Source organism: Caenorhabditis elegans, chromosome III (assembly GCF_000002985.6).
Source record: "Caenorhabditis elegans chromosome III".
Classification (NCBI taxonomy): domain Eukaryota; kingdom Metazoa; phylum Nematoda; class Chromadorea; order Rhabditida; family Rhabditidae; genus Caenorhabditis; species Caenorhabditis elegans.
Genome location: NC_003281.10, coordinates 1,807,226 through 1,834,473, shown reverse-complemented (window position 1 = coordinate 1,834,473; position 27,248 = coordinate 1,807,226). Strand labels below are relative to the sequence as shown.

The 27,248-nt window shown below is 33.1% G+C and overlaps 3 protein-coding genes and 6 non-coding genes across 10 annotated transcripts; 5 read left to right on the top strand and 4 right to left on the bottom strand.

Moving 5' to 3' along the window:
• Positions 1-86: 86 nt before the first annotated feature.
• On the bottom strand, positions 87-9,555 carry Y39A3CL.7 (uncharacterized protein). Of its 2 annotated transcripts, NM_001393287.2 has the most exons (9): positions 9,498-9,555; positions 9,063-9,318; positions 7,108-7,235; positions 3,881-4,008; positions 3,753-3,808; positions 3,556-3,687; positions 2,221-2,659; positions 893-1,084; positions 90-640 (listed from the first exon to the last, which is right to left on the bottom strand). In NM_001393287.2, exons 1-9 carry the CDS (start codon positions 9,546-9,548, stop codon positions 577-579), a joined length of 1,446 nt encoding a protein of 481 aa, NP_001380065.1. In that variant the 5' UTR covers positions 9,549-9,555; the 3' UTR covers positions 90-576. The 2 variants fall into 2 exon arrangements, with proteins under 2 accessions (NP_001022846.2, NP_001380065.1); NM_001027675.6 differs by lacking the exon at positions 3,753-3,808 and having other exon boundaries at positions 87-640; positions 3,867-4,008; positions 9,249-9,318.
• A 604-nt stretch (positions 9,556-10,159) lies between these two features.
• pvf-1 (Platelet-derived growth factor (PDGF) family profile domain-containing protein) lies at positions 10,160-13,325 on the top strand. Its single transcript, NM_065060.4, has 7 exons — positions 10,160-10,499; positions 10,703-10,820; positions 11,457-11,674; positions 11,732-11,809; positions 12,752-12,859; positions 12,906-12,990; positions 13,051-13,325. Exons 1-7 carry the CDS (start codon positions 10,416-10,418, stop codon positions 13,272-13,274), a joined length of 915 nt encoding a protein of 304 aa, NP_497461.1. The 5' UTR covers positions 10,160-10,415; the 3' UTR covers positions 13,275-13,325.
• Y39A3CL.14 lies at positions 11,929-12,012 on the bottom strand. The gene has a single exon (NR_052111.1). It is a non-coding gene; the product is annotated as an Unclassified non-coding RNA Y39A3CL.14 (non-coding RNA).
• A 2,825-nt stretch (positions 13,326-16,150) lies between the features above and the next one.
• On the top strand, positions 16,151-26,734 carry clp-4 (Calpain clp-4). The gene is made up of 9 exons (NM_065059.10): positions 16,151-16,209; positions 18,906-19,031; positions 19,628-20,077; positions 21,372-21,719; positions 23,100-23,422; positions 24,641-24,784; positions 25,082-25,356; positions 26,100-26,519; positions 26,574-26,734. The coding sequence occupies exons 1-9, from the start codon at positions 16,155-16,157 to the stop codon at positions 26,581-26,583; spliced, it is 2,151 nt and encodes a 716-aa protein (NP_497460.2). The 5' UTR covers positions 16,151-16,154; the 3' UTR covers positions 26,584-26,734.
• On the bottom strand, positions 20,340-20,489 carry Y39A3CL.15. The gene has a single exon (NR_052110.1). It is a non-coding gene; the product is annotated as an Unclassified non-coding RNA Y39A3CL.15 (non-coding RNA).
• Positions 24,880-24,947, bottom strand: Y39A3CL.13. Its single transcript, NR_052108.1, has one exon. It is a non-coding gene; the product is annotated as an Unclassified non-coding RNA Y39A3CL.13 (non-coding RNA).
• Y39A3CL.12 lies at positions 24,880-24,947 on the top strand. The gene has a single exon (NR_052109.1). It is a non-coding gene; the product is annotated as an Unclassified non-coding RNA Y39A3CL.12 (non-coding RNA).
• Y39A3CL.10 lies at positions 25,550-25,699 on the top strand. Its single transcript, NR_052107.1, has one exon. It is a non-coding gene; the product is annotated as an Unclassified non-coding RNA Y39A3CL.10 (non-coding RNA).
• Positions 25,925-26,074, top strand: Y39A3CL.11. Its single transcript, NR_052106.1, has one exon. It is a non-coding gene; the product is annotated as an Unclassified non-coding RNA Y39A3CL.11 (non-coding RNA).
• Positions 26,735-27,248: the final 514 nt, after the last annotated feature.

Sequence of the window (27,248 nt, the reverse complement as noted above, 5' to 3'; positions counted from 1 at the left end):
TAATTTTGTAAAACAAAAAAAAATATTGCAAAGTCAGGGAGAATCAACAACAAAAAAAAACTGAAAAAATTGGAAAAATTCGGAGAAAAAAAAATTTAATTTTGAATTACAAAAAAAAGAAGCACAATTGAAACAAGTATTGATTGAAAACCACAGAAATTATCGATTTTTTCAGAAAAATATCGATTTTTAGAGAAAATTATCGATTTTTTCAGAAAAATTATCGATTTTTTCAGAAAATATCGATTTTTTTCAGAAAATTATCAATTTTTTTCAGAAAATTATCGATTTTTTCAGAAAAATATCGATTTTTTTGGAAAAATATCGATTTTTCAAAAAAAATATCGATTTTTTTTTTGGAAAATTATCGATTTTTTCAGAAAATTATCGATTTTTCAGAAAAATTTCGATTTTTTTTAGAAAATTATCGATTTTTCAGAAAAAATATCGATTTTTTTTTTCAGAAAATTATCGATTTTTCAGAAAAATATCGATTTTTTCAGAAAAAATATCGATTTTTCGAATAAAATAATAAATTAAATTTGAATAAAAATATAAAAATAAATAAAAATGCATTTATTTCCTGGATTTTTCGCGTTTTTCGCGTCGAATTGGAGAAGTTGAACCGGATGATGAAGAACTGAAAAAATATCGGTTTTTTTTTCGGCGGAAAATTTAAATTTTGGATATTTTTTGGCGGAAAATTCAAAAATTCAAATTTTTGATCATTTTTTGGCGGGAAATTCAAAAATTCAAATTTTTGATCATTTTTTGGCGGGAAATTCAAAAATTCAAATTTTTGATCATTTTTTGGCGGAAAATTCAAAAAATTCAAATTTTTGAATATTTTTTGGCGGTATATTCAAAAAATTCAAATTTTTCATCACCGAACCTTGATCTATCCCGTCTGTTGCTCTTTTTCGCCCGTTTCTTATCATATTTATCACTATTTGTTCGGGATTTTCGATCAATTGGTGAATATGTCAGACTTCTGGATCGTGATCTATCCCGCCGGCGTTCCGGGGACCGATGACGTGATGTTCGAGAGGAAAGTGATGGAGGAGATCGATTACGGTGATTAAATCTGAAAATTTCAACATTTTCAGCGTTTTTCTTGTGAAAAATCGAGTTTCTCGCCATTTTTTACATCGAAAACCTGTTTTTCAGAGCTTAGCCGCAAGAATTAAGAAAGTTGTGCATTTTGTCGTGAGGCCCTCGGTGTTTGCGTACTTTTGGGGCTACCGTACCCCAGAAAACAAAATTCGAGCTAGAAGCCTATTGAAGGATGTTCTAGGGTAGAAATCGATGGAGAATTCGAATTTTCTACTGAAAATTTGTGAAAATCCAAATTTTTGGCTTAAAAATGAAAATTTGGGCATAGCTTCCGCATCTCCGAGTGACAAATGTGCTCTATTGTCAAATTGTTGGCAGAAATACGGTATTTATTCACATTTTCAGCCTAATTTAAGACTGAAAATGTGAATAAATGCAGTTTTTATGCCAAAATCTGAGAAACGCACAAGTCACAGGGGAAATGCTCAGAGAGGGGATTTTCGGGAAATTTTTGGCATTTTTTTAGGAAAAAACGGTGTTGACTTCACAAAATTCACAAAATTTCTACAATTATTCCGAAAAAAAGTAAATTTCGGCCAGTTTTAGGCAATAACTTGCAAATTTTCGTAAAATCCCTAAAATTTTTCCAATTTTTTTGGGAAAAATTTAGCTGGCTGGGAATTCAAAAAGTTTGAAATTTTAGACATTAAATCTATTATTTTCTAAATTTTCCCCAAACTCAACGAAAATTTGAACAACCGGGGGTACTGTAGCCTCGAAAGTACGCAAACACCACCAAAACACTATATTTTACGATATTTTGCACAAAAATCGGAAATTTTAGGTTTAAAGTTCGGAAAATTGCGTAAAATCCCTTAAAATGCACCAATTTTTCAGAGAAATTTAAAATTTCACTAAAACGTCGAATTTCCCGGGGTACTGTAGCGCCAAAAGTACGCAAACACTATATTTTACGATAATATGCACGAAAATGTTAGTGCTGCTCGAAAAAGTCGATTTTTGAGCAATTTAAAACGGTAAAAACGGGCTTTTGTTGAAAAAATGCACAATTTTCCAATCTTCCAGCGTTTTTAGTCGAAAATTGCTCAGAAATGGGAATTTTTGAGCAATTTAATGCGGAAAATTCAATTTTCTCGATTTTTCTACCTATTAAAACGCCTTGAAGGCTCTGGCAAGAACCGATCGCCCCGTTCCTTCTCCTTATTCGGTTTAGCAGGCCGTTCAGCCGGAATTGCTGCAGAAAGTGGACTTGAGCTCGGCGACGGAGCTTCTTGCTTCTTTTTCATAAAAGTTAGCTGTTTTAGCAGTAAATTCGTCGATTTTGCCGGGTTTTTCGCAGAATTTTGGCCGATTTTCGACGGAATTTCTGTAGAATTTGCGGTGGAAATTGTCGATTGTTGATAAGATTGATAATGTTGCTGATAAAATTGTTCATCCATCAATTCCTGGGGCTTTTGGGCCGTTTTTTTGTCCGAAAATTGGGCCAAATGCATCATTTTTTGTTGATATTCGTATTGAAATAATACTTCTCCTTCGTGAACTTCAAGAGCGTGTTCTCCATTGTGAAATGGTAGAATTGGGGTACCTGAAAATTCCAAAAATATTCGAAAATTTGAATTTTTGAATTTCCCGCCAAAAATATTTGAAAATTTGAATTTTTGAATTTCCCGCCAAAAATATTCGAAAATTTGAATTTTTTGAATTTCCCGCCAAAAATATTTGAAAATTTGAATTTTTGAATTTCGCGCCAAAAAATATTCGAAAATTTGAATTTTTTGAATTTCCCGCCAAAAATATTTGAAAATTTGAATTTTTGAATTTCGCGCCAAATAATATTCGAAAATTTGAATTTTTTGAATTTCCCGCCAAAAATATTTGAAAATTTGAATTTTTGAATTTCGCGCCAAAAAATATTCGAAAATTTGAATTTTTTAAATTTCGCGCCAAAAAAATTCAAAAATTAAAATTTTTTGAATTTTGCGCCAAAAAATATTCAAAAATTAAAATTTTTTGAATTTCGCGCCAAAAAAATATTCGAGAATTTGAATTTTTTGAATTTCCCGCCAAAAAAATCCGGAGGGTACTGTAGCTTGAAAAGTACGCAAACATTGGATATTGCGTTAAAATAGGCGGGAAATTTAAAAAATTCAAATTTTTAAATATTTTTTGGCGGGAAATTCAAAAAATTCAAATTTTCGAATGTTTTTTGGCGGGAAATTCAAAAATTTGGATTTTTGAATATTTTATGGCGGGAAATTCAAAAATTTGGATTTTTGAATATTTTATGGCGGGAAATTCAACAAAAAAAATTCAAATTTGCCAATTTTCACCAATTTTCTGGCAAATTAGCGGGTTTTTAGGTGAAATTCGGCCAATTTTCTTCAAATTTCACAGTTTTAATCGGAAATTTCGCAGATTTTCGCTAAAAAATCTCAAATTTCTCCAATTTTCTCCAATAAATTCCGACGCGAATATCCGTACCATCTTCCGCACAAAAAACCGCTCGTCTTCGTGTTCCATCATCCAAAATAATAAAAGGCATAAGTACATTTCCAAGCTCATCACGTGGATATATAGGCTCTCCGAGCTCATTGAGCGGCAGTACAACTCGACCTAAAAAATTCACATTTTTCCCGTGAAAAATCGATAAATTTTCAAAACAAAAACCGCCGAAAAACCATCAAAAACGTCGGGGGATGCACGTCGCGGCTCTTTCAAAAAATCGAGAAAATGGCTTAAAAAACGAGTTTTTAGTGGGAAAAAATGGGCGAAAAATCGCAATTTTCAAGTACCATTTATGTCACACGGCACATAAGCTCCAAATTCTTCTGGAATTCGTGGAAAAACGGGTTTTTCGTCGTCTCCAAGTGGTACACAAATTGCACCTGAATCGTCAACTGGAAATAATGGATAACCGTCGTAGAATGGGAAAATCTGAAAGAAGAAAATGGTGATTTTTTAGGTGAAAATTTGGGAATTTTCAGTGAAAATTGAGTTTTTTCAATGAAAAATTACTTAAAAATTGGATTTTAGGTAAATTTTAATATTTTAAAGTGAATTTCGCGACTTTTTAGAAGGAAAATTTGAGATTTTGAGGTCAATTAACTTGAAAATCGTGATTTTTAAATAGAAATTTGTGTTTTTCAGCATAGAATCTTGATTTTTGGTGAAAAATTGCGATTTTTCAGATGTTTATGGGGAAATTTTGGGAAAAAAAATGACGATTTTTGAGATTTTTTCCGGTGAAAATTTGAGTTTTTTACAGAAAAATGGTACTTTTCAAAGGAAATTTTAAATTTTCGGTGTAAATTAAGCATTTTAGGAAAAAATTGAGAATTTAGATGATTTTTGAGATTTTTTCCGGTGAAAATTTGAGTTTTTTACAGAAAAATTTTGGTTTTTCAGTGAAATTTAGGAAAATGCGAGTTTTTTTTTGGTTAAAATAGGCGATTTTTAGGGGGAAATTTGAGATTTTTCGGTGAAAAATCGACATTTTTAAGGGAAAAATTCGGTATTTTTGGTAGAAAATTGAGCTTTTTAGGCGGAAAATTTGGAGTTTTTAGGTGAAAAATCGACATTTTCAATGAAAAAATGCGATTTTTAGAGGGAAATTTGAAATTTTTAGGTTAATTTCAAAATTTTTTTGGTGAAAAATTGAGCTTTTTAGGTGGAAAGTTTGGTATTTTCCATGAAAATTTGAGATTTTTTGGTGAAAATTTGCGATTTTTAGGGGCACGGTCTCCTCGGGTGGAAACGAAGGGGGAGGGAGATTGCTTGCGCGTTTCACCGATGCGCCTTTCGCGTGCTGGCGCACTTCTGAATATTGAATTATTTTTGCGGAAAAAATGCATTTCTTTATGAATTTTTCTTGAGAAAACAAAGGAAAGAAGATGAAATGAGTTTTTGAAATAGTTTTCTCAGTTAAAAAGAGAATACCTTGCTGCAAAAGGTTAAATTAATTGAAAAATTGAGAAAATAAGAAGTTTATCTTTGTTTTCACTACATAAAGTGGGGAAATCTCAAAAAATTTGAAGACAATTAAGAAATATTATTAAATATATAGCCTGAAAGTCAAATAAGAAATGAAGGTTTGGCCACAAACAATTTTATCTTTGAATTGAAGTTTTGAGAAATGATCATGTGCCAGAATCACCAAATGTGAGACATTCAGCCCAATTTCTTTAATTTTCTGTGGTTTTATCATGGAAGTGTGGCTTTTTCTGTGATCTTGCCAGTTTTAACAAGTTGAAATTGGAAAATCGTGAAGTGGGAAACTTGCAGTGAAGCTTCCAAAAATTTCAAGCCTTACTGAAAGGAAAGTATTGGAAACTAAAAACGAAAGCTTAAGAAGATACCGTTTTTATAAATTTGAGTTTTGAAAGGCCGTAATAGGTTTTAAATACAGTCTCCTCAAGAATTCAAACTTGTAACGATTAAGTTGAGGCACAGAATAAGATGGTAATACTAAGTTATGTTGAATAGAGCCAAGAAAGACTGTAAATATTGCTTTCAACCTGATTTTTTGTAAGTAATGTAATGTTGAAACATTATTCTTCATAGTTCAGCACTTTGTATGGCTTATTTGAGCCCAAACGTACAATAGTATGTGCCAACAAAATTGGAGCCGAAAAACCCATTATAAAATGTTTTATACGTGTATTGCTTCAATAAAATACCAAATATTAACTAGATTCACTGTCTCGACTCGTTTAATTCAGATTAATAACTTTTAGCTCCTCTTTTTAACGAAAAATTATAACTGGATTTCACAAAAAGAGTTCGATCTGAGTTCTTTCAACAGGTATATAGACGAATTATATCTTAAAATGACGACAAAAGTTTGCTCTATAAACGTTATTATTGCAGGTTATGAGAAAAACTTAAATAAAATATTAATTTCAAAAAATCCGAAAATTCAGTTGATATTTTCAAACAGTTCGTTATGCATTTCCACCGAACGGTTTCCGATAATTTTTGTTTCTCCACTTTTGTTTCAGTCTACTTTATAATTGTTACTAATTTTGAAATAGAAAAATCGGCGAAAAACTAATAAAAAACGAGGGAAATCACTTATCAATGGTGAAATATCGATGGACGCAATGAAGGTGCAGCAAGCGCGCCCTATCGCAATTTCCACCCGAGGAGACCGTGAGGGGGAAGTTTTTAGCTTTTTCGGTGAAAAATCTACATTTTAATGGGAAAAATTCGGTATTTTTGGTGGAAAATTGAGCTTTTTAGGCGGAAAATTTGGAGTTTTTAGGTGAAAAATCGACATTTTCAATGAAAAAATGCGAGTTTTTTAGGTTAATTTCAAAATTTTTTTGATGGTGAAAATTTCTTTTTTTTTTACAGAAAAATTGTGGTTTTAGGGGGAAATTTGAGAATTTGTGGTAAATTTTTGAGTTTTGTAGGTGAGAAATTTGAGATTTTAGGTTGAATTTGGACCATTTTGAGGGAAGTTTTCAGCTTTTTCAGGTGGTAAAAATTTGGTATTTTTTAATGAAAATTTAAATTTTTTAGATAAATTTATAAATTTCAAAATTTTTAACTCAAAAATTGGGAATTTTAGGCTTTTTTATTTAATTTTAAACTTGAAAACTGTAATTTTCAGGGGGAAATTTCAATTTTTTCAGTGAAAATTTGGGTTTTTTAGATTAAAAAAATTGGAATTTCAGATTTTAAGGTCAATTTTTCGGTAAAATTAAATTTTTTTACACAAATTTTTCAGCTGAAACCCTAGATTTTTAGGGAAAAATTTACACTTTTTCAGTGAAAAATTCGACTTTTAGGGGGGTAAATTTTAATATTTTCAGGTTAAAATTTGCTTTTTTCTGAGAAAATTGCGAGTTTTTAGTGAAAAATTCCTATTTTTAGGGGAAATTTTCTGGGTTTTCAGTGAAAAAATGTGGTTTTTAGAGGGAAATTGGGAAATTTTCCGTGAAAATTTGAGATTTTAGGTTGAATTTGGACCTTTTCGGGGGGAAATTTTGAGATTTTTAGGGTGAAACTTTTCAATTTTTCGACAAAACTGACAGTTTTTCCCTTATCATCTTTGGGAAGAATCGGTTTTCCGTCACAATTCATCGGAAAAACCGCCTGCTGTAAAGTATTGAAGCCGACGAATGTTGGAGACTGTGGTGGGAGGGATATACGAGTGTAATCTGAACAAAAAAAAATATTTTTGGAATGAAAATTTGAAAAATTTATAATTTTTCATTGGAAAAATCGAAAACTTGAAATTTTTACGATTTTTCACTGCTAAATTCGAATTCAGAGCACCAATTTACCCCTATTTTGCATATTCTCACAAAATTTCAGAAAACTGTGCATTTTGTCGTGGGATGCTCGGTGTTTGCGTACTTTTGGCGCTACAGTACCCCCGGAAATGCAAATTTCAAGCTAGGAAGCTGGGAAAAAGAGTTTCAGAGGTGAAAAATGGCGGGGAGTTCGAAAATCGCATTGAAAATTATTAAAAACTAGCAAAAAAGTTGAAAATTTGTAAAATCCATTTTAATCACTTAATCCTACAAGTTTCTCAAGTTTTTGATAAGAAATTCAAATTCCCCATCACTTTTCACCCCGGGGACCCAATTTTTCGGACTCTAACGGCAAAAATAAGAAAACTGTGCATTTTATCGTGGGATGCTCCGTGTTTGCGTACTTTTGGGGCTACAGTACCCCCGGGAATTCAAATTTCGAGCAAGAAAGCTGGGAAAACACGATTTTGGGGTAAAATTGTGTGGGGATTTCGAAAATCGAACTGAAAACCGGAGATTTTCATGAAAATCACAAGTTTCCGGGAAAAATGAAAAATTGGGCATAGCTTCCGCATCTCCGAGTGACAAATGTGCTCTATTGTCAAATTGTTGGCAGAAATACGGTATTTATTCACATTTTCAGCCCAATTTAAGGCTGAAAATGTGAATAAATACAGTTTTTATGCCATCAATCTGAGTAGAGGCACATGAGTCACTGAGAAAATGTTTAAAAAATTCGATTTTTAGATAATTTCCAGAAAAATCAACTAAAAATCAGTTAATAGGATTCAAATTTCTTAAAAATCCCCATTTTTGTTGAAATTTTCATTGATTATCCAATTTTTCCAACTTTCCAGCGTTTTTCAGCCGAAAATTGCTCAAAAATACAAATTTTGCCACGGTTTTCGGCGATTTTTGCATAATTTTTGCTTTGAAAGTTGGAAAATTCTTACAATTCTCAGGATGTTCAAAAAATGCAGATTTTTGCTGAGAAATTTCGAATTTTCAATGAAAATAACGTTTTTGGGTGGAAAATAACCAAATTTCAAGAAAATTCAGTTTTCCGATAAAAACTCTGCTAAAAACCCGAAAATTTAGTGTTTTTGTGCGATTTTCAGAGCCTCTAAGCCTATTTTTGAATTTCCCGGGGTACGGTAGCCCCAAAAGTACGCAAACACCGAGGTTTGCGTTCTTGGCACCGAACTTTACGACAGTTGGTCCAAATTGTCTGAAAACCGGTTTAGTGGGGTAAAAAGTGATGGAGAAGTCGAATTTTCAACTGAAAATCCGTGAAAATCACAAGTTTTCGGGAAAAATTGCAAAATTTGGGCATAGCTTCCGCATCTCCGAGTGACAAATGTGCTCTATTGTCAAATTGTTGGCAGAAATACGGTATTTATTCACATTTTCAGGCAAATTTTAAGCTGAAAATGTGAATAAATACATTTTTTACTGCAATCAATACGAGTAGAATCACATTAGTCACTGAGAAAATGTAAAAAATTCGATTTTTAGATAATTTCCAGAATTTCCAGAAAAATTATCTAAAAATCAGTTAATAGGCTTTAAATTGCTCAAAAATACGATTTTATGCACAATTTTCGAATTTTCCAGTCGAAATTTGCTCAAAATTCGCATTTTCAAACAATTTAGAGCGAAAAGACCAAAAAATTCAAGTTTTAACTCAATTTTCTTCATTTTTTCACGTTTTCCCATCAGAAAAACACACACCAGTAGTGTCTTTAAATCCCTCAAATAAGAATTCGAAGCACTTTGTCTGATTATTCAGCCGATACCAGTAACCGGACAAATCTTTGGCGAAAACCGCGTTCAAATCGCGATTTCTATGAAAACTATAGCCATTATTCGCAATTTCGAACCAATCGGCGACTTCTTTCCGCCAAAAAACCTCTTTACATGGTGTTTCTGGAATTTCTGCCAAATTCGGGTAATCTGTGCCGGCGGGAAGTCCGATGCCGGGGAGAGACTGAAAATTTGGTATTTTTTGAGGTTTTTAGCGGGAAAATTGAAGATTTTCACGTCAAAAACGGGATTTTTGAATGTTTTACACCGAAAAAACATTGAAAATCGTTGAATTCGATCATTTTTCAGATTTTAAAGCGATTTTTCAGATTGTTTTATATGTAAATTCCATTTATTCCTCACCTTTATCTTCCGTACACTGCCCGCGTCCTCCGACTCCCCGTTTTCCGTCATTTTTTGGCTGAAAAATCGAAAAACTATAGATTTTAGTCGATTTTTACAGTTCAGGGCATAAATTAAGAGAATTATTCAATATTCTATCTTGAAACGCCGATTTTTGAACGAAAAACCGCAAAAAAATGGCGAAAATTGGCGAAAAATGAATTAAATACGTTTCAAAACGCGGGAGCCCTGCCCTCTTTGCAGCCTGCGGCGCGCGATTTTGCAAGAGCGCCGCACGGGGTTTAGTTTCATCGGACTTTTTTTTGAGGCGATATGAAATGAATTATTGTAGTTTCGAAGAGGTAGTGGGTTGTTTGACAAACGCGACGTCTATGACGTCAACGTGGAGATATGGTCGGGGTACTGTAGTAGTACTGTAGAGGTACTGTATGATTACTTCAGTTTTAGAAAAATGAATAATATTTTCGAAAACATTTTGGCGGGATTTAAATTTAGCGGGAATTCGAAATTTAAATTTTTTGAAAACATTATTCTGAAATATTCTAGAACCCTCTGGAAATTTTGAAAAATGTCGCTACGACACCTTCATGGTGAAACGCATCGTGGTGAGACCCACGGTGGCGAGAAAAATCGCGAAATTCAAATTTTAAATTTTTTAAAAACATTTTGGCGGGCGGCAATTCAAAATTCAATTTTATGAAAACATGTACTTTTACCAATTAGTTTCCAATTTAAAACCAATTTTAAAAAATTACCAATTCTTTGCGAGAAGCTTCCCATTCCCATGACTCATGGATCACAAGATATCAGCTCACCGGAGCCCAGTTGTCTCTCCAAATCAATTAAACCAGCTGACAAGAGCCTGAAGCAAGCACTCTCTACTAAACATCTCTATCAATTAAAATCTCTCTCGAAACCATGCAAAATCCCATGATTTTATTGATTTTTTGCCTTTTCTGTGCAGTGATCTGCTCCCGGGGTACAGATTCGGATATTCCACATGTAAGTTGAAAAAGTTTATAAAAAATAAAATAAATTCAACGGAAAAATCGATAAATTCGCGAAAAAAAAGTTTTTGTGTTGAAAAGTTTGGAAATTTTTTTTTTCGAAAATCCCTAACTCGCTCAATTTTTGACGTTTTTGACTAATTTTTGGCTTAAAAAATTAGAAATTTTGAAACAAAACAGTGAAAAATACAATTTCAGGAATTCCACAAAATGCTGAAGCACGCCAAGAGTTTGAATAGTCTACTGCGGGATTTACACGTGATTTACAGTCCCGAAATGACAAATCGACACGTTGAAAAGACCGATAAGCATGGAGGTGAATTCTTAAAAGTTAAAAAAATAAATTCAAATAATTCGAAAAAAATTGTTTTCGAAAGTTTTCGAAAATTCATATTTCTGCCAATTTTCAAGTTGTTAAACTAACTTTTGACAAGAATTACTAGAAATTTTATGAAAAATACGTAAAAAAATGTTTTGGTGGAGGTGGAAAATTTCTCGCCACGAAAACTCATGGTACAGTAGTTTTCGTGGCGGGACCAGGAAATTTGAGGAATTTTTACAATTAAAGAAACCCCGGCATGATTATTCTTTTCTAAAAGCTCACAACAAGGAGAATTCAATTTTTACAAAAGTTCCTCAAAAAAAAAAACTAGAAAATGCTACAAAAAAAATTTCGAAAAGTTTCGAAAATCGATAACTCTGCGAGCTTTCAAGTTTTCAGACTGATTTTTAACACAAATTACTGGAAAATTTATGAGAATTTAGTTAAAAATAATTTTGCGTAGGTCCTGCTACGGAAGCTCATAGCACAGTAGTTTTCGTGGCGAGACCAGGGAATTTGTGGTAAAATTTAATACTTGAAGAAACCTGGGCATGATTATATTTTTCTGAAAGCTCGCAACGAGCCCAATCTGCTTTAGGTATAAAAAACCTAAAAATTTCAATTTTCCAGCCGCCCTCTCCCTAAAAAGTGGCTCAATGTCGGCGCAACGCATAGTTTCCATTCAAAATATTAGCGATGACGAAATGGACGGCTACACACTGTTTCATTTACAAAGTATGAAGGATATTAAACAGGGAAATGATACTTGTAATCTCCAATCAGTCTGTGTTCCGATTCCACAACTGTCCGACGATCCACAGGTGTTAATGTACCCAAAATGCTATGAGGTATCCGGGAAATTTGAATTTTTGGATTTTAATCAAAAAAAAATCTCAAAATTTCAGGTGAAACAGTGCGTAGGAAGCTGCTGTAACTCTGTGGAGACCTGTCATCCCGGAACAATTAATTTGGTGAAGAAACACGTAAGTTTATTGATTTTTTAGAAGTTTTGCAACAAATTGTTCTTGTTCAGAGTTTTTGAGTTTTTACTTAAAAACTTAAAAATTCGAACTCCCCGTCTAATTCTACCTATAATTCGTTATTTTCTGGACGTCTAACTCAAAATTTAAAATTTCAAGGGATACTGTAGCGCCAAAAGTACGCAAACACCACGAGGCTTACGACAAAATGCACAATTTCTCTATTTTTTATGGCTAAACGCTGAAAATTAAGTTTCGAAGGCAAATAATGACGGGAAATTCGAATTTTATGGCTAAAACTTTTGAAAAGTGCATTGAAATTGTGGATTTCAAGTTCTCACACTTTAACCAAAAATTTCTGTCTGAAACTTGAATTTTTGAAAAATTTGATTGAAAAATCTGAATTTTCCAGCTAATTTCACCCGTGAAACAATTTTCTTCGGTTTTCTAATTCAAAGTTCTGAACTCGCGGAGTACGGTAGCTCCAAAAATACGCAAACACCGAATCGCTTACGACAAAGCACACAATTCTTGTATTTTTAAAGCGTTAGCATTGAAATATAGGTTTTTAGGGTAAAAAATGACAAGAAATTCAAATTTTGCATCAAAAATTCTGGAAAATTACAATGAATCTGTGAATTTCAAGATGTCCAACTTCGACGTACTTTTGCAGCTTGAAATTTGAATTTCCGACAAATTTTATATCAAAAATCAAATTTCTCACAAAATTTTTCCCTTGAAACTTTTTTTCGAGTTTCTAACTCAAATTTCTAAAATCTCGAAGTACGGTAGCTCCAAAAGTACGCAAACACCGGAGCGCCTACGACAAAATGCAGATTTCCCGTGTTTTTGATGACAAAGCTCTAAGAATAAAGTTCCCGGGGTAAAAAATGACGAGGAATTTGAAAATTGGCATCAAATTTTATGAAAATGAAAACTTTCCAGGTCGCCGAGCTACTTTACATCGGAAACGGGAGATTCATGTTCAATATGACAAAGGAAATCACAATGGAGGAGCATACCTCGTGTTCGTGCTTTGATTGCGGTTCTAATGTAAGTTTTTTTTAAATGCCACATACCTACAAACTACAAACTACAGACTCCACAATGTGCACCGGGCTTCGTGGTTGGTAGATCATGCACCTGTGAGTGCGCGAACAAAGAGGAACGCAATAATTGTGTAGGTGAGAGCATTTTGTGTTGTCAATTTCTGTTTTTCGACATCTGAAATTTCAAATTTTCAGGCAACGCCACGTGGAACGCGGAGACTTGCAAATGTGAATGTGACCTGAAATGTGAAGAGGGGAAAATTTTACACAAGGATCGGTGTGATTGCGTGAGACGCAGACAACATCATGGGGGACCGAGGGGACATCATGGGCACCGTCATCATCACCGTTCGAGACCTATTGATACGGAAGAGGTACAGAAGATCGGGCAGTTGAAGGTTGGAAGGATCGGTGGATGAAAAAATACACTAATATTGATTTTTTTGAGTTTTAATAAACAATTATTGAGTTTTCTGCAGAAAATTGAAGTTTTCCGCAAATTTAACCTCAAAATTCGAGTTCCCCACAAAATTTTACCCTTATATAGTTTTTTACCGGACCTCTAACTGTGAATATGAAATTCGCGGGATACGGTAACCCCAAAAGTACGCAAACACCGAATGATTGACGACAAATTGCACAGCTTTGCGAGTTTTGATGGGAGAAATCTAAAATTTCAGATTCCAAGGGTAAAAAGTGACGAAAAATTCAAAATTTGTATTTATAACGCTTGAAAATAGCATTAAAATAGAGAAATTCAGCTTTTCCTCTTACGAAAGATTTTTTTCAGCTTAAAATCGGTGTTTTACAAAAATTTGACTTGAAAATTCGAACTCCTCACGCAAATTTACCATTACATATCGTTTTACCAAACCTCTAATTTTGAATTTGAAATTCGCGAAATACGGTAGCCTCAGAAGTACACAAACACCGAAGAGCTCACGACAAATTGCACAGTTTTTGCATTTTTTGTGATAGGGCTCTGAAAAAATGAGCGCCTGTAGTGAAAAGTGACAAGGAACTCAAATTTTGTGTTGTTAATGCTTAAAAACTGCATTAAAATAGTGAAATTCAGCTTTTCCTCTTACGAAAGATTTTTTTCAGCTTAAAATCGGTGTTTTACAAAAATTTGACTTGAAAATTCGAACTCCTCACGCAAATTTACCCCTACATATCGTTTTACCGAACCTCTAATTTTGAATTTGAAATTCGCGAGGTACGGTAGCCTCAGAAGTACACAAACACCGAAGAGCTCACGACAAATTGCACAGTTTTTGCATTTTTGTGATAGGGCTCTGAAAAAATGAGTTCCTGTAGTGAAAAGTGACAAGGAACTCAAATTTTGTGTTGTTAATGCTTAAAAATTGCATTAAAATAGTGAAATTCAGCTTTTCCTCTTACGAAAGATTTTTTTCAGCTTAAAATCGGTGTTTTACAAAAATTTGACTTGAAAATTCGAACTCCTCACGCAAATTTACCCCTACATATCGTTTTACCGAACCTCTAATTTTGAATTTGAAATTCGCGAGGTACGGTAGCCTCAGAAGTACACAAACACCGAAGAGCTCACGACAAATTGCACAGTTTTTGCATTTTTTTTTCAACTTGAAAATGGAGTTTGAGAAAATTTTGATTTTTAATTTCGAGTTCCTCACACAAATTTACGTCAAAAATTTTTTTTCCCGGTTTCGTATCTCTGAATTTGAAATTCGCGGGGTACGGTAGCCTCAGAAGTACGCAAACACCGAAGGGCTCACGACAAATTGCACAGTTCGGCTAGTTTTGATCAGAGAGCGCTGAAAAAAAAGTTTCAGGGGTAAAAAGGGACGAGGAATTGAAAATTTTTATTAATAAAACCTGATATTCGCATGAAACCACTGAAAAACAAAAATTCTTTAAAAAAAATAAAAATAAAAAATTTCCAAAAAAAAAATTTCTCAGAATTTCTTAAAACTTGCTCAATCAATTTATTACATCAATTCTACCAGGCTTCTAGACTTGTTGAAAAAATAAAAAATAAATTCAAAAAATTTAGTGCTAAATCAGAAAACCTCTAAGAAAATTAAAATTTCTCGAAAACTAGCGAATTTTATTTTTATTTTTCAAAATTGCACCAAAAAAGTTTCAATCTGTGCTCTTTTAGATTCTAATCTCAAAATGTGCAAAAATTTCAGTCCTGGTGACTCAGCGTTAGCTTTCGCAATACCCCCCCCCCCCCCCCCCCCACATCTCCCTTAATTATGCTATGCGCCTTTAAATTTCAAAATATATCCTCTTTTTGATGTCATGCTTCATGACTCATAGTCTTTGTACCCTCCTTTTTTCCTATCTTTTTCTCAGTTTTTCCCATTTTTCATCACATCTGACCAGTTCTCCTCTCCTTTTTTCCCCACCACAAACACATTTGTTGTCTTCTGTCTGTTTCTCTGCGTCTATCACTATTTTCTTGGCCATGTCTATATATTGGACAGAATGTATTTTTTTTTCTTTCTTCTTTGTTGTTTTAAGAGCTCTCTTGAGTTTTTAATAGCAAATAAATTTGAAATTTAAAAAAAAAATAAAATTGTGGTTTTGCAAAAAATGAATAGGTCTTTTGAAAACTGCCATAACTTTTTAGCCAATTGAAGTATAATATTTAAGTAATTTATCGAAAAGATAAATGTCTATATAAGTTTTGAGTAAAATTTCAAAAAATTTGTAATCTTGACCTTTGAGATATTCCAATTTGTATAGGAAATTGAAAAAGTTCAACTGAAAAATCGAAATTTCAGATGATTATTTTTGAATTCTCAGTATTATTCATATGTTAATGTTAATTTTTAAGTGTAAAATATTAATAGATACACATTTTTTAAAAATTCAAGAAAAAAAAATCGACCAATTTTTTTGGCAGATTTTTGTAAAATTCCCTGAAAAAAAAAACTCACTTTTTCTAGAATTTTCAGTACTTTTTTTTTCTTTTTTGGCTTAAAATTTAGATTTTTAGGTTTAAAATACCATTAGTTACATATTTAACATAGTAAAAAAAAAAAAAAAATTTCAAAAAAAAAGTCCAAATTTTCCCAACCATAACCCTAAAATATCTCAAAAATCTACCAAAAACTGCACCTAAAAGATTAAAATCTCAACACACCTACTCTAATCTAACATCAATCTAACCCAAACATCAACACTATAATCCCTGCGTCTCTTCTCTCTCTCCCCTCTCTCACTACCTTTTCTGTTCTCTGCCATGATTTTTGTGTTGTTTTCCTCCAATTTTCCTACTTTTTCACAAATTTTCAACATTTTTCAGACCAATGGCCAACCATGCAAAACTCGTCGATCAGGAAATTTATCGAAGTCCGGTTGATGGTAAGTAACAACATTTCTGGCTCCACGGCGTGTAAATTGGTACCTCTGGCCTAGAAAAAAGCTTGAAAAACAAATGTACGCAATTATGAAAATGCGCGTGGTGTTTGCGGACTTGACTACCGTAGTCCACATAAATTTTAGCAATTAATACTTCCCGGTTTCGTGGCACATAATAATATCGTTGAATTTAAGCAAAAAATGCATTAGTTTCATGAAAAAAATAATAAAAGAAACACTAAAATTATATGAAATTCAACTACAAAAATATGAACTGCGCATTGAACGAAACAAAGCAGTTTGAAGCTGCATTACGGAACAGCGCTTTTAAGTGTAAACTTGTGACGGTGGGTATACATTTTTTGTACTTAAATTGTTCAAAAACCTTCATTTAGTCAATTGGTGAAGTTTCAAAAACTTTGTGGATCTAGTTTTTGAAAAAAGTTCAAAATTGCGCCAATTTTGTCGAATTTTAGTGGTTTTCGGAGCAAAAATAGAAAAATTCAATATGAACTTGTGACGGTGGGTATGAATTTTTTGCTCAAAATTTGATTATAACAGTCTACTGAGTAAACTGGTGAAATTTTAGAAAATTTGTGGATCTAGTTTTTGAAAAAAATTCAAAAATGTGCAAGTTTTGACGCATTTTCCTAATAATTGCCTAATAAATCGAATTTCCACCTTTATTTAGGAAAATAATCGTTTTTATATGTGATTTATTCGTTTAAAAAACAATTTTTTGTATATTTTTGTAGTTTTGATTCATTATAATGTATTATTCATCGATTTTCAATGACATTAAAAATTTAAATTCAAATTTCGCGCGCTTTGCCGCGGCCATGGCCTAGGATTTTCACTTTTCACTTTTCGCTAGGCCAGATGTACCAATTTACACGCCGTGGCTCATTTTCCGTAATCTAAATATTTTAATGCCTAGAACATATCACATGAACCCGTAACTTGGAGATTATATTGGACATGGTGCCATCAAAACTTTGGGGGCTCATATCTCGGTTATCTTTTGTTTTTATCAAAACATTGTCAACTAACAAAATATTCATCATCTATTTTTCTATAGATTTGTAGTTTAAAACTTTTCGATATCTTTGAAATGAACTACGCTGTATTAGTTCTAAACATGGTGCATCGAATTGCTCAACTTTGAGGGATTATATCTCGGCCATTTTTGGTATTATCAAAAAGTTGCTAACTAACAAAATATTTATTATCTATTTTCCTATAGATTGGTAGTTGAAAATTTTTCGATATCTTCGAAATTAACCCTAATATGAACTATGCTAGACATGGTGCATCGTAACCAACTCACCAACTTCCCGTTTCATCCAATTCCCTTTTCAATTCCGTAGAGTGCTTTGCCATGAGAAGAAGACGTCCTAAATGAGTTACTTGAGAAATAGTGTGTTGTTAGATGAGCAGGCGCTGTGCTCCCTGGCGCCCCGGCTGTTTTGTTGAACGGGGCTGGCTCCGTACATGTTTTGAAGTGATAATATTTTATGGTTTTCTTTGTTTTATTAGGTTTTCTTTGTTTTATTTATGGTTTTCTTTGTTTTATTATTTTGCTCTTACACATTAGTTTGCAACATAAAATTAAAAAAAAAAAAACAACGAATTTTTCCTAGCTTTAAGCTCTCATAACTCTGTTATCTTTGGTTTTACCAAAAATTAGTAAACTGACAAAACATGTATAAGTTTTTTTTCTACAACTTTGTATTTGAAATTTTTTTGATATCTCAAAAATGAGCCAAGTTTTGGTTGAAAAACTAAGCAGCATGGTGCATCGACCGTTCTTACCTTTGAGCGCCCATATCTCAGTTAGATTTGGTTTTATTAAAAAACTATCAACTGACAAAATATTTAACATATATTTTTCTATAATTTTGAAGTTTAACATTTTTTGATATCGCTAAAACGAAAGAAGATATTAGCTACACATCAAGTTTTGAAACATAACCGTTCCTACTCCTGAGCACCCATATCTCTGCCGGCTTTTGTTTGAACAAAACGATTTTAACTAAGAAAATACTCAATACTTTTTTCTCTATAATTTCTGTGCTCAAAATTTTTTGCATTAATCTGAATCTGTTAAAATTTCTCAATTAAGCCTCAAAATTCTTCCGTTCATCTCCTCCCAACTCGCCAAAACCTCCGAATCCCTAATGCGAAAGGTAGACTACAAAAAGACAATATCCTACGGTACCGATGAGTATGGTGGGAGTGAAGTTCGGGTTCACGAGACGTTTGTGGAGCATCGGAGCACCCACCGGCTCGTTAAGACTATTAACGGGAGTCCAGTGGTTGTTAGGGTGGAGGAGGAGGAAGAGGAGGCACCGAGGATTACTGTAGATGAAGGTACTGGAGGGAACAGTAATTAGAAATTTGAAGCTGAAAACTGTGCTCAGCTCGTTGAGACCTTTCAGAAAAGTATAATCATGCCCGGGTTGCTTTAGTTTTGAAATTTCGAAGCATTTGGGGTCCCGCCACGAAAACTTCTGTAACTCAGGTTTTCAAGGCGGGACTTGATTAAATATATTTTTCCCTAATTTGCAATAAATTTTTGAATTTTTAGTCAAAAAATTAGCTAAAAACATTAAAAACTGACAAAGTTATTGATTTTCGAAAAATTTCGGGAAAAAATTTTTGAAATCTTATTTTTGGGAGTTTAATTTTAATTTTTTCAGATTTTGAGCTCAACTACCAGGAGTACCTAAATGATGATGATGACGACAAACAAGAGGCTCCGGTGGCAGTGAGCAAGGCTCCGAAGGGAAAAGGGTCCAATCATGGGTTGGGTTGCCGGATGAAAGGTACGATTTAATTTCTTTCTCAGATTTTTTGTAAATTTTCGTTGTAAAATTCGGACTCCCCATTATTTTTCACCTCGTGGACACAATTTTCAGAGCTTTAGCATTAAAACTAGGCAAAGTGTGAATTTTGTCGTAAAATACTTGGTGTTTGCGTACTTTCGAAGTTACAGTAAGCATCGAGTTTCTCAAATATCTTAAAAATGACCATAAGACCCCAAAAACAACTCCCCGGGGTAAAAAAAACCACGGAGAACTCGAATTTGATCTCAAAAATTCAAAAATCTAAACAAGAACTTATTCGAGAGTAAGAAAACTAAAAATTCGTAATTTTAATGCAATTTTTTGAAATAATACACAAGAAATTCGAACTCTCCATCATTTTTCACATCGGGGCACAATTTTCAGAGCTTTAGCATTAAAACAAGACAAAATGTGCATTTCGTCGTAAAATATCAGGTGTTTGCGTACTTTCGAGGCTACAGTAACCCTCCATTTTCTAAAATTACTGGAAAATGACCTAAAACCCCCAAAAAAGTGTTCCAGGGGTAAAAAACCACGGAGAACTCGAATTTGAGCTCAAAAATTTAAAATTTCAGGTCTTTTCGACGGATTCGGCGGCACCGACCTGAAAACCATAATGCGGCATTTGCGTCGAAGACGTCCAAAAAGCGGCCAGGCCCTGACAAACTTCATGTTGTCAGGAAACATGGAAAAAGTCGTAGATCAGCATGTCAAAGACTTTGTCCATCATTTTGGACGGATCAATCCGGAAAATGGCAGAATTATGGGCGCCCTGCGTGGCAACGACTTTTTCAATTTTGGAGGACTCCATAATAATTTGGGAAATACCGGAAAAGTCTATCTGGACAACTTGATGAAAGGAAAATGTGGGAAGAAACGGAAAGTGCACAAGTTTAAGCCAATCGTTGTGGAAGAGCTCGACTTTGGAGCGCCAAAGCCGGCAGTGCCGGCGACGCCCAAAGCTCCGGTGGCTCCGGTGGCTCCAGTGATCCCTGCCCCAGCAGTGACTCCGCAAAAACCAAAAGGTGAGGAAATACTGATTATTTGCGAAATTTTAAGCCAAATATCTGCATTCTAGCTCAAAAATTGACTAAAAATTGACTAAGTCCTTTAAAAAGATTAAAATTTTCGAAAAAAAAGTTTTTCGAAATTTTTCGAAAATCGGTAATTCAGCTTATTTTTGGGTTTGTAAACTGATTTTTGGCTTAAAATGCTGGAAAAATAGTGATTAATTTGTGAAAAATAGAAACGTTCAAAGAATTTTGAAATTACGGTAACCCCGGGGGTTTTCGTGGTGGGACCCAAAAAAATCAAAAATTTTAAAAAAAAGTCGTAGCATAGTCATGATGGGTGTTATTTGAAAGCTTTCGGTGAGCTGAATTCAAATTTTTTTAAAGTTTAAACAATTTCTGAAAAACTCAGAACTTTGGTGGTTTTGAATTTTGCGATTTTCGTATTTTTCGAAACTTTTCGAAAATCGATAATCTCTGCTAATTTTGAAGATTTTCAGCTACCTTTTGACTTAAAATTCAGCGAAATTATTGATTAACACGTGAAAAATATGATCGTACAATGATCTTCTCTTCAAAGCTACAGTAACCCCGGGGGTTTTCGTGGTGGGACCCAAAAAATTCAACATTTCAAAAAAGTCGTAGCATAGTCATGATGGGTGTTATTTGAAAGCTCTCAACACGCCGAATTCAAATTTTTCAAAAATTTCGAAATTTCTCAAAAAACTTGCAATATTACGAAAAGTTCAAAATTTCAAAATTTCATCGATTTTCGAAACTTTTCGAAAATCGATAACTTTGCCAATTTTTAGAGATTTTTCGCGGATTTTTGCTTTAAAATGTTGGAAAAATATTGTGCAACTCAAGAAAAATATGATCGTACAATGATCTTGAAAGCTACAGTAACCCCGGGGGTTTTCGTGGTGGGACCCAAAAAAAATCAAAAATTTAAAAAAAAGTCGTAGCATAGTCATGATGGGTGTTATTTGAAAGCTCTCAACACGCTGAATTCAAATTTTTCAAAATTTTCGAAATTTCCCAAAAAACTTGCAATATTACGAAAAGTTCTAAATTTCAAAATTTCAAAATTACATCAATTTTCGAATTAACACGTAAAAAATAATATTGTTTTTATTAACACGTAAAAAATAATATTGTACAGTAACCTGTAAAGTTACAGTAACCGAATAAGTTTTCGTGGTGGGACCCAAACATTTCCCAAATTGCCTCAAAATTTTCGTAACCTCGTCATGATGGGTGTTATTTGAAAGCTCTCGTCACGCTGAATTCCAATTTCCAGAATTTTCAGTTGACGAGCCAACCTACGCCGATTCCGTCTCCGATTTCGGCCTAGATTTCGAGACAGAACGTGAGAAATGTCTCCGGAATAAGACACTATTTGAGGATCCAGAGTTTCCAGCAACCGCCGCATCCCTTTACTACCGTACCCCACCACGTGACAGAATAATTTGGAAACGCCCCGGTGAGATTATTGCCAATCCACAGCTGATTACGCAAGGAGAATCGAGATTTGATGTGAAGCAGGGAGCATTGGGTGATTGCTGGTTTTTGGCGGCTCTGGCAAATATCACGTTGTATGATGCGTTGTTTTATCGAATTGTGCCGCCAAATCAAAGTTTTACGGAGAATTATGCAGGTAAATTGAGATTTTTGGCCTATTTTGACATATTTCTCATTTTAATTTAGTGGCTAAGATATAATATTGCTTAAAATTTGCTTAAAATTTGATATAAATTTTTTTCACATTTTAAAACCGAAAAAATGCTAAAAATCTTGAAAAATGACAAAGTTTCGATATATATTAGAACCATTTTTTTTTGGAAATTTTTGGAAATTTTTGAAAATTTACGAAATGTTCAAACTGTCATAACTTTGTGAGTTTTGAAGATTTTCAGCTAATTTTTAATGCAAAATGTGTACAAATATTTAATTAAAATAAATATATTATTGAATTGTGCACATTCAAATTATTTGCTCTCAAAAAAAAAACAATAATTTGAAATAAAAATTGCAAAATTTTCGGAAATTTCAAAAATGTTCAAAATGACATAACCAACATAACTTGGGATTTTTTTAAAGATTTTAAGTTTATTTTAAATTTTGAATATTTGTTTTATTTCAAATTACTTAATTTTTAAAGTGTTTTTTAATTTCTGAAAAATTAAAAAAAAAACAATTTGAAAATTTTTTTGTTAGAATTCTTAAAATTGTTTCAAAGTCAAATTTTCTACTTTTTATAAAAGAACAAAAACATTTAACACATTTTACAACAAAATTAGATCATTTTTCCAAAATTGAGCAAGTTATGATTTTTTGAAGTTTCCAAATTTTTCCAAAAAATAAATGTTTTCACAATTTTATACTTATTTGAAATATATATTTTTATACATTTTGCATTGAAAATTATCTGAAAATCTTCCAAACTCGCGAAGTTATGCCATTTTTAACATTTTTGAATTTTCCAAAAAAAATTTTTTTTCAAAATTCAGTTTTCTGAAAAGAAACACTTTAACTTACAAGATAGCTAGCGCAAACTTATTATAAATAAATTCTACGCTTTAAAAATTAAAAATTATCTAGAAACGTTGCAAATGAGCAAAACTGTGGTAGTTTGAAATTTTTGAAATATTCCAAATTTTCCAAAAAAATTATTTAAATTATTGATTTTTTTAAAGCTTGAATGTGCAGAATACACTTATTTGACTTAAATATTTTCACACAAATTCGCATAAAAAATGGTTGAAAATCTTGAAAACTCGCAAAGTTATACCATTTTAAAATTTTAAAAATTTCCAAATTTTCAATTTTTTTTTATTTATTTTTCAAAACTAAATTTTCTGAAAAAATTAAAACGCACAAAATAGATAGCACAAAATAATCAAAAAGAAATATTTGTATAAATTTTGAATAAAAAATGTTCTAGAAACGATGCAAATGAGCAAAGTTATGGTAATTTGAAATTTTTCAAAAAATTTTTATTTTCCAAAATTTAAAAAAAAAAAAATCAATAGTTCAGGAATCTTCCATTTTCAATTTTGGCACTATGGAAAATGGGTTGACGTGGTGGTTGATGACCGTTTACCAACAGTTAATAACCAACTATACTACCTCCATTCGGCTGACAATACTGAATTTTGGAGTGCTCTCGTGGAAAAAGCCTATGCTAAACTTCACGGAGGATATGAGAATTTGGATGGTGGAACTACTGCTGAAGCATTGGAAGATTTCACTGGAGGCCTCACCGAGTATTTTGATTTGAGAAAAAGTGAAAAGGCAGCTGTTTTGGCCGCGTTGGTGAAGGGCATGGAGATGGGAAGTCTTTTTGGGTGCTCTATTGATGTAAGTCAATTATTTGAAAAAAGAAGCAAAGTTTTGGAAATTTCAGAAAAAAAAGAATAAAAATCGATTTTTTCTTGAAATTAAAAAAAGTTTAATTTTTGGAAAAAGATTAAAATTTTTTTTTTTTTGAAAATTTTCAAACTACCATAACTTTGCTCGTTTGCATTTTTTTGGGATCATTTTTGGCTCAAAATTTTCACAAATATTTATTTTTAATAATCTTGTTAGAAAATTGAGTTTTGAAAAAAAAACAAAATTTTTTTTTGAAGTTTTTGGAAATTTAAAAAATGTTCAAAACGACATAACTTTGCGAGTTTTAAAAATTTTCGGCCAATTTTTAATGCAAAATGCTGCGAAAAAATATTCAATTCAAATAAATATATTACTAAATATGCACATTACTTGTTTTCAAAAAATCAAAAATGAAAAAATTTCAAAAATTTCGGATTTTTGGTTTAAAATGCTTTATTTTTGATTAATTACATCGTGCTATTTATTTTTTTGAGTTTAAGTTAAGTTTTCTTTTCAGAAAATTGCACTGTTTAGAAATTTTTAAATTTCTTTTTTATATGCTCCAAACCAGAAAGATTAAGTATTTTGACACATTTTCAATAAAAAATGTGCAAAAAATTTGCAAAAAATGTGCAAAAAATGTGCAAAAAATGTGCAAAAAATCTTTAAAAAATGTGCAAAAAATGTGCAAAAAATCTTTAAAAAATTTGCAAAAAATTTGCAAAAAATGTGCAAAAAATGTTCAAAAAATTTGCAAAAAATGTGCAAAAAATGTGCAAAAAATGTGCAAAAGATGTGCAAAAAATGTGCAAAAAATCTTTAAAAAATGTGCAAAAAATGTTCAAAAAATTTGCAAAAAATGTGCAAAAAATGTGCAAAAAATGTGCAAAAAATGTGCAAAAAATGTGCAAAAAATCTTAAAAAAATGTGCAAAAAATGTGCAAAAAATTTGCAAAAAATGTGCAAAAAATGTGCAAAAAATGTGCAAAAAATGTGCAAAAAATGTTCAAAAAATTTGCAAAAAATATGCAAAAAATGTACAAAAAATGTGCAAAAAATGTACAAAAAATGTACAAAAAATTATCATTATGAGCTTTTGAAATTTTAAGATTTTTCAAAAAAAAAAACAACACACTTTTTTTTTATGTCTCAAAACTTCTGTTTTCAATTTTTCCCCCAACAACCCAAATCCAAATTTTTTTTCAGGCCGACGCCAACATCAAAGAAGCTCAACTCCGCAATGGCTTAGTATGTGGACATGCTTACAGTATAACTGCCATTCATAGTATCACATACTACGGTGAAGACACTACCCTCTTGAGACTACGCAATCCTTGGGGGAATGAGAAGGTGGCCCAACCCATTCGATTGTAGAAAATTAAATTCTAAACATTTTTGCAGTTGGAAGTTTTTTGATAACTCTAACCACCGCAGAGATAGCGCGTTTTGAAATTTGAGGGGCGAGAGAGAGGAGACGCAGGCGGCGAGAGTACTCTAGCTGTCTGCGTCTCTCTCACTCTATTTTACTTTAAAGCGGTGTATCTCCGTGGAGAATATAGATATCAAAAAACTTCCAAATAGAAAAATACGCAGAATTTTTCGAACTATCTGGAAAAACCATCAAAAAATTAAAAAAAAAACTTCCAGGAATGGAACGGCGCATGGAGCGATGGTTCATCTGAATGGAGCAAAATCGACGAGGCAACTAAAAAACAAATCGATGTGCAATTCGCAAGAGACGGTGAATTCTGGATGTCTTTTGAGGATTTCTTCTCCAACTTTACACAAATGGAAGTTTGTAATCTGACTGCGGAGATTTTCGATGAAATCGCTGAAATGACTGGCGTCAACAGAGCAACTGAGACAGTCGAGGAGGAACATCAGTGGCATGAGATCATGGAGGACGGGGAATGGAGTTCTAAGTAAGTCGGGGGGGGGAGATTATAGAAAATTAAATTCTGTCTCTAACCACCGCACGTGGTGCCAGGAGGCTGTCCTATTACGGTTTGATCTACAAAAAGTGCGGGAATTTTTCGCCCAAAAAATGTGACGTCAGCACACGTTCTTAATTTATTAATAACCATGCGAAATCAGTTGAGAACTCTGCGCCTCAACTCCCGCATTTTTGGTAGATCTATGTAGATCAAACCGACATGGGACACTCTGACATCACGTGCCGCGGCAGAGATAGAGCGCTTCGAAGTTTGATGCGGCGAGAGAGCGGAGACGCAGAGCACCCCGCAGAACAAAATCTATATATCTCAGAGGAAAGTAGAGATGTTTACAAACTTCAAACTGCAAAAACGATTTTGTTTCCAAGCTCAAAATGTTTAACAACTGTTCGAGCAAATGTTTAAAGCTGAAATGCTAAAAAGTAGTTTTGAAAACACATTGGCTGAATAGAAAATTAAATTCTCTACATTTTTGCAATTGAAAGCGTCTCAAAATCTCTATTCACCGCGGAGATACACCGCTTTGAAGTTTGAGCGGTGAGAGAGCGAAGACGCAGGCGGCGAGAGTACTCTCGCCGGCTGCGTCTCTCCACTCTTGCCGCTCAAACTTCAAAACGGTGTAACTCGGCGGCCGTTGGAGATATCAAAAAACTTCCAACTAGCAAAATGTTTGAAATGAAATTTTCTATCTTTCTACAACAAAAACTTTCCAGAAAAGGCACAGCTGGAGGCTGCAACAACAACCCATCTACCTACCCCAAGAACCCTCAATTCTCCACTTTCTTCACAGCACCACAATCCTCTATTGAAGCCGACGGGAATGTTACCGTAATCGTTGCAGTTCTACAAAAGTACAGAAGAGAGCTCCGTTCAAAGGGCAAAGATGTCCTGCCAATTGGTGTATCGATCTACTCACTTGGCGCCGAAGGCACCGCCCGGAGCCCTCTAACCGCCCAGTTCTTCTCGCAAAACCGCCCGATCGCCCGAACTACAGTATTCGTGAATACTAGAGAGGTTACTGTAAGATTCCGTGTACCACCTGGGCAATATGTCATTGTCCCATGTACCTTTGATGCTTACGATGATGCCGAGTTTCTGCTCAGAGTCTATGCTAATGGAACTTTGAAATCTAGGTGAGAATGAGCATTTTAAGAGCATTTTTAATTATAAAAAATTCAAAATTTCAGCCTGCTGTAAATCAATAATGCCCAGTTTTGCCGCCGAATGATGAGATTTTCGAATACTTTGCAATTTTAATTTTTTTCAAAATTATAAATTTTCCGCCAAAACTTTAAATGCTTTGCTTCTTCAAATAAAATTTTATCGATTTCCCGATAAGTTATCGATTTTCCGAGAAATTATCGATTTTCCGATAAGATATCGATTTTCCGATAAATTATCGATTTTCAGGCAAAATAATGATTTTCCGATAAAATATCGATTTTCCGATAAGATATCGATTTTCCGCGAATTATCGATTTTCCGATAAAATATCGATTTTCCGATAAGATATCGATTTTCCGCGAATTATCGATTTTCCGATAAAATATCGATTTTCCGATAAGATATCGATTTTCCGATAAATTATCGATTTTCCGATAAAATATCGATTTTCCGATAAGATATCGATTTTCCGATAAATTATCGATTTTCCGATAAATTATCGATTTTCAGGCAAAATAATGATTTTCCGATAAATTATCGATTTTCTGATAAATTATCGATTTTCAGGCAAAATAATGATTTTCCGATAAAATATCGATTTTCCGATAAGATATCGATTTTCCGCGAATTATCGATTTCCCGATAAATTATCGATTTTCCGATAAATTATCGATTTTCCGACATTTTATCGACTTTCC

Bases quoted from the DNA above. Each gene is read 5' to 3' on its own strand.
- Y39A3CL.7 (NM_001393287.2), bottom strand. From the start codon at position 9,548: ATGACGGAAAACGGGGAGTCGGAGGACGCGGGCAGTGTACGGAAGATA. The intron at 4,009-7,107 runs GTCAGTTTTGTC...TTCTTCTTTCAG, and splicing joins AAGATGATAAGGGAAAAACT to ATTTTCCCATTCTACGACGG. The intron at 3,809-3,880 runs GTGTGACATAAA...TCGTTTTTTAAG, and splicing joins GAATTTGGAGCTTATGTGCC to CCATTTTCTCGATTTTTTGA.
- pvf-1 (NM_065060.4), top strand. From the start codon at position 10,416: ATGCAAAATCCCATGATTTTATTGATTTTTTGCCTTTTCTGTGCAGTG. The intron at 11,810-12,751 runs GTAAGTTTATTG...AAAACTTTCCAG, and splicing joins TTAATTTGGTGAAGAAACAC to GTCGCCGAGCTACTTTACAT. The intron at 12,860-12,905 runs GTAAGTTTTTTT...TACAAACTACAG, and splicing joins GCTTTGATTGCGGTTCTAAT to ACTCCACAATGTGCACCGGG.
- clp-4 (NM_065059.10), top strand. From the start codon at position 16,155: ATGGCCAACCATGCAAAACTCGTCGATCAGGAAATTTATCGAAGTCCG. The intron at 16,210-18,905 runs GTAAGTAACAAC...TAATTTTTTCAG, and splicing joins TTATCGAAGTCCGGTTGATG to ATTTTGAGCTCAACTACCAG. The intron at 23,423-24,640 runs GTAAGTCAATTA...ATTTTTTTTCAG, and splicing joins TTTTTGGGTGCTCTATTGAT to GCCGACGCCAACATCAAAGA.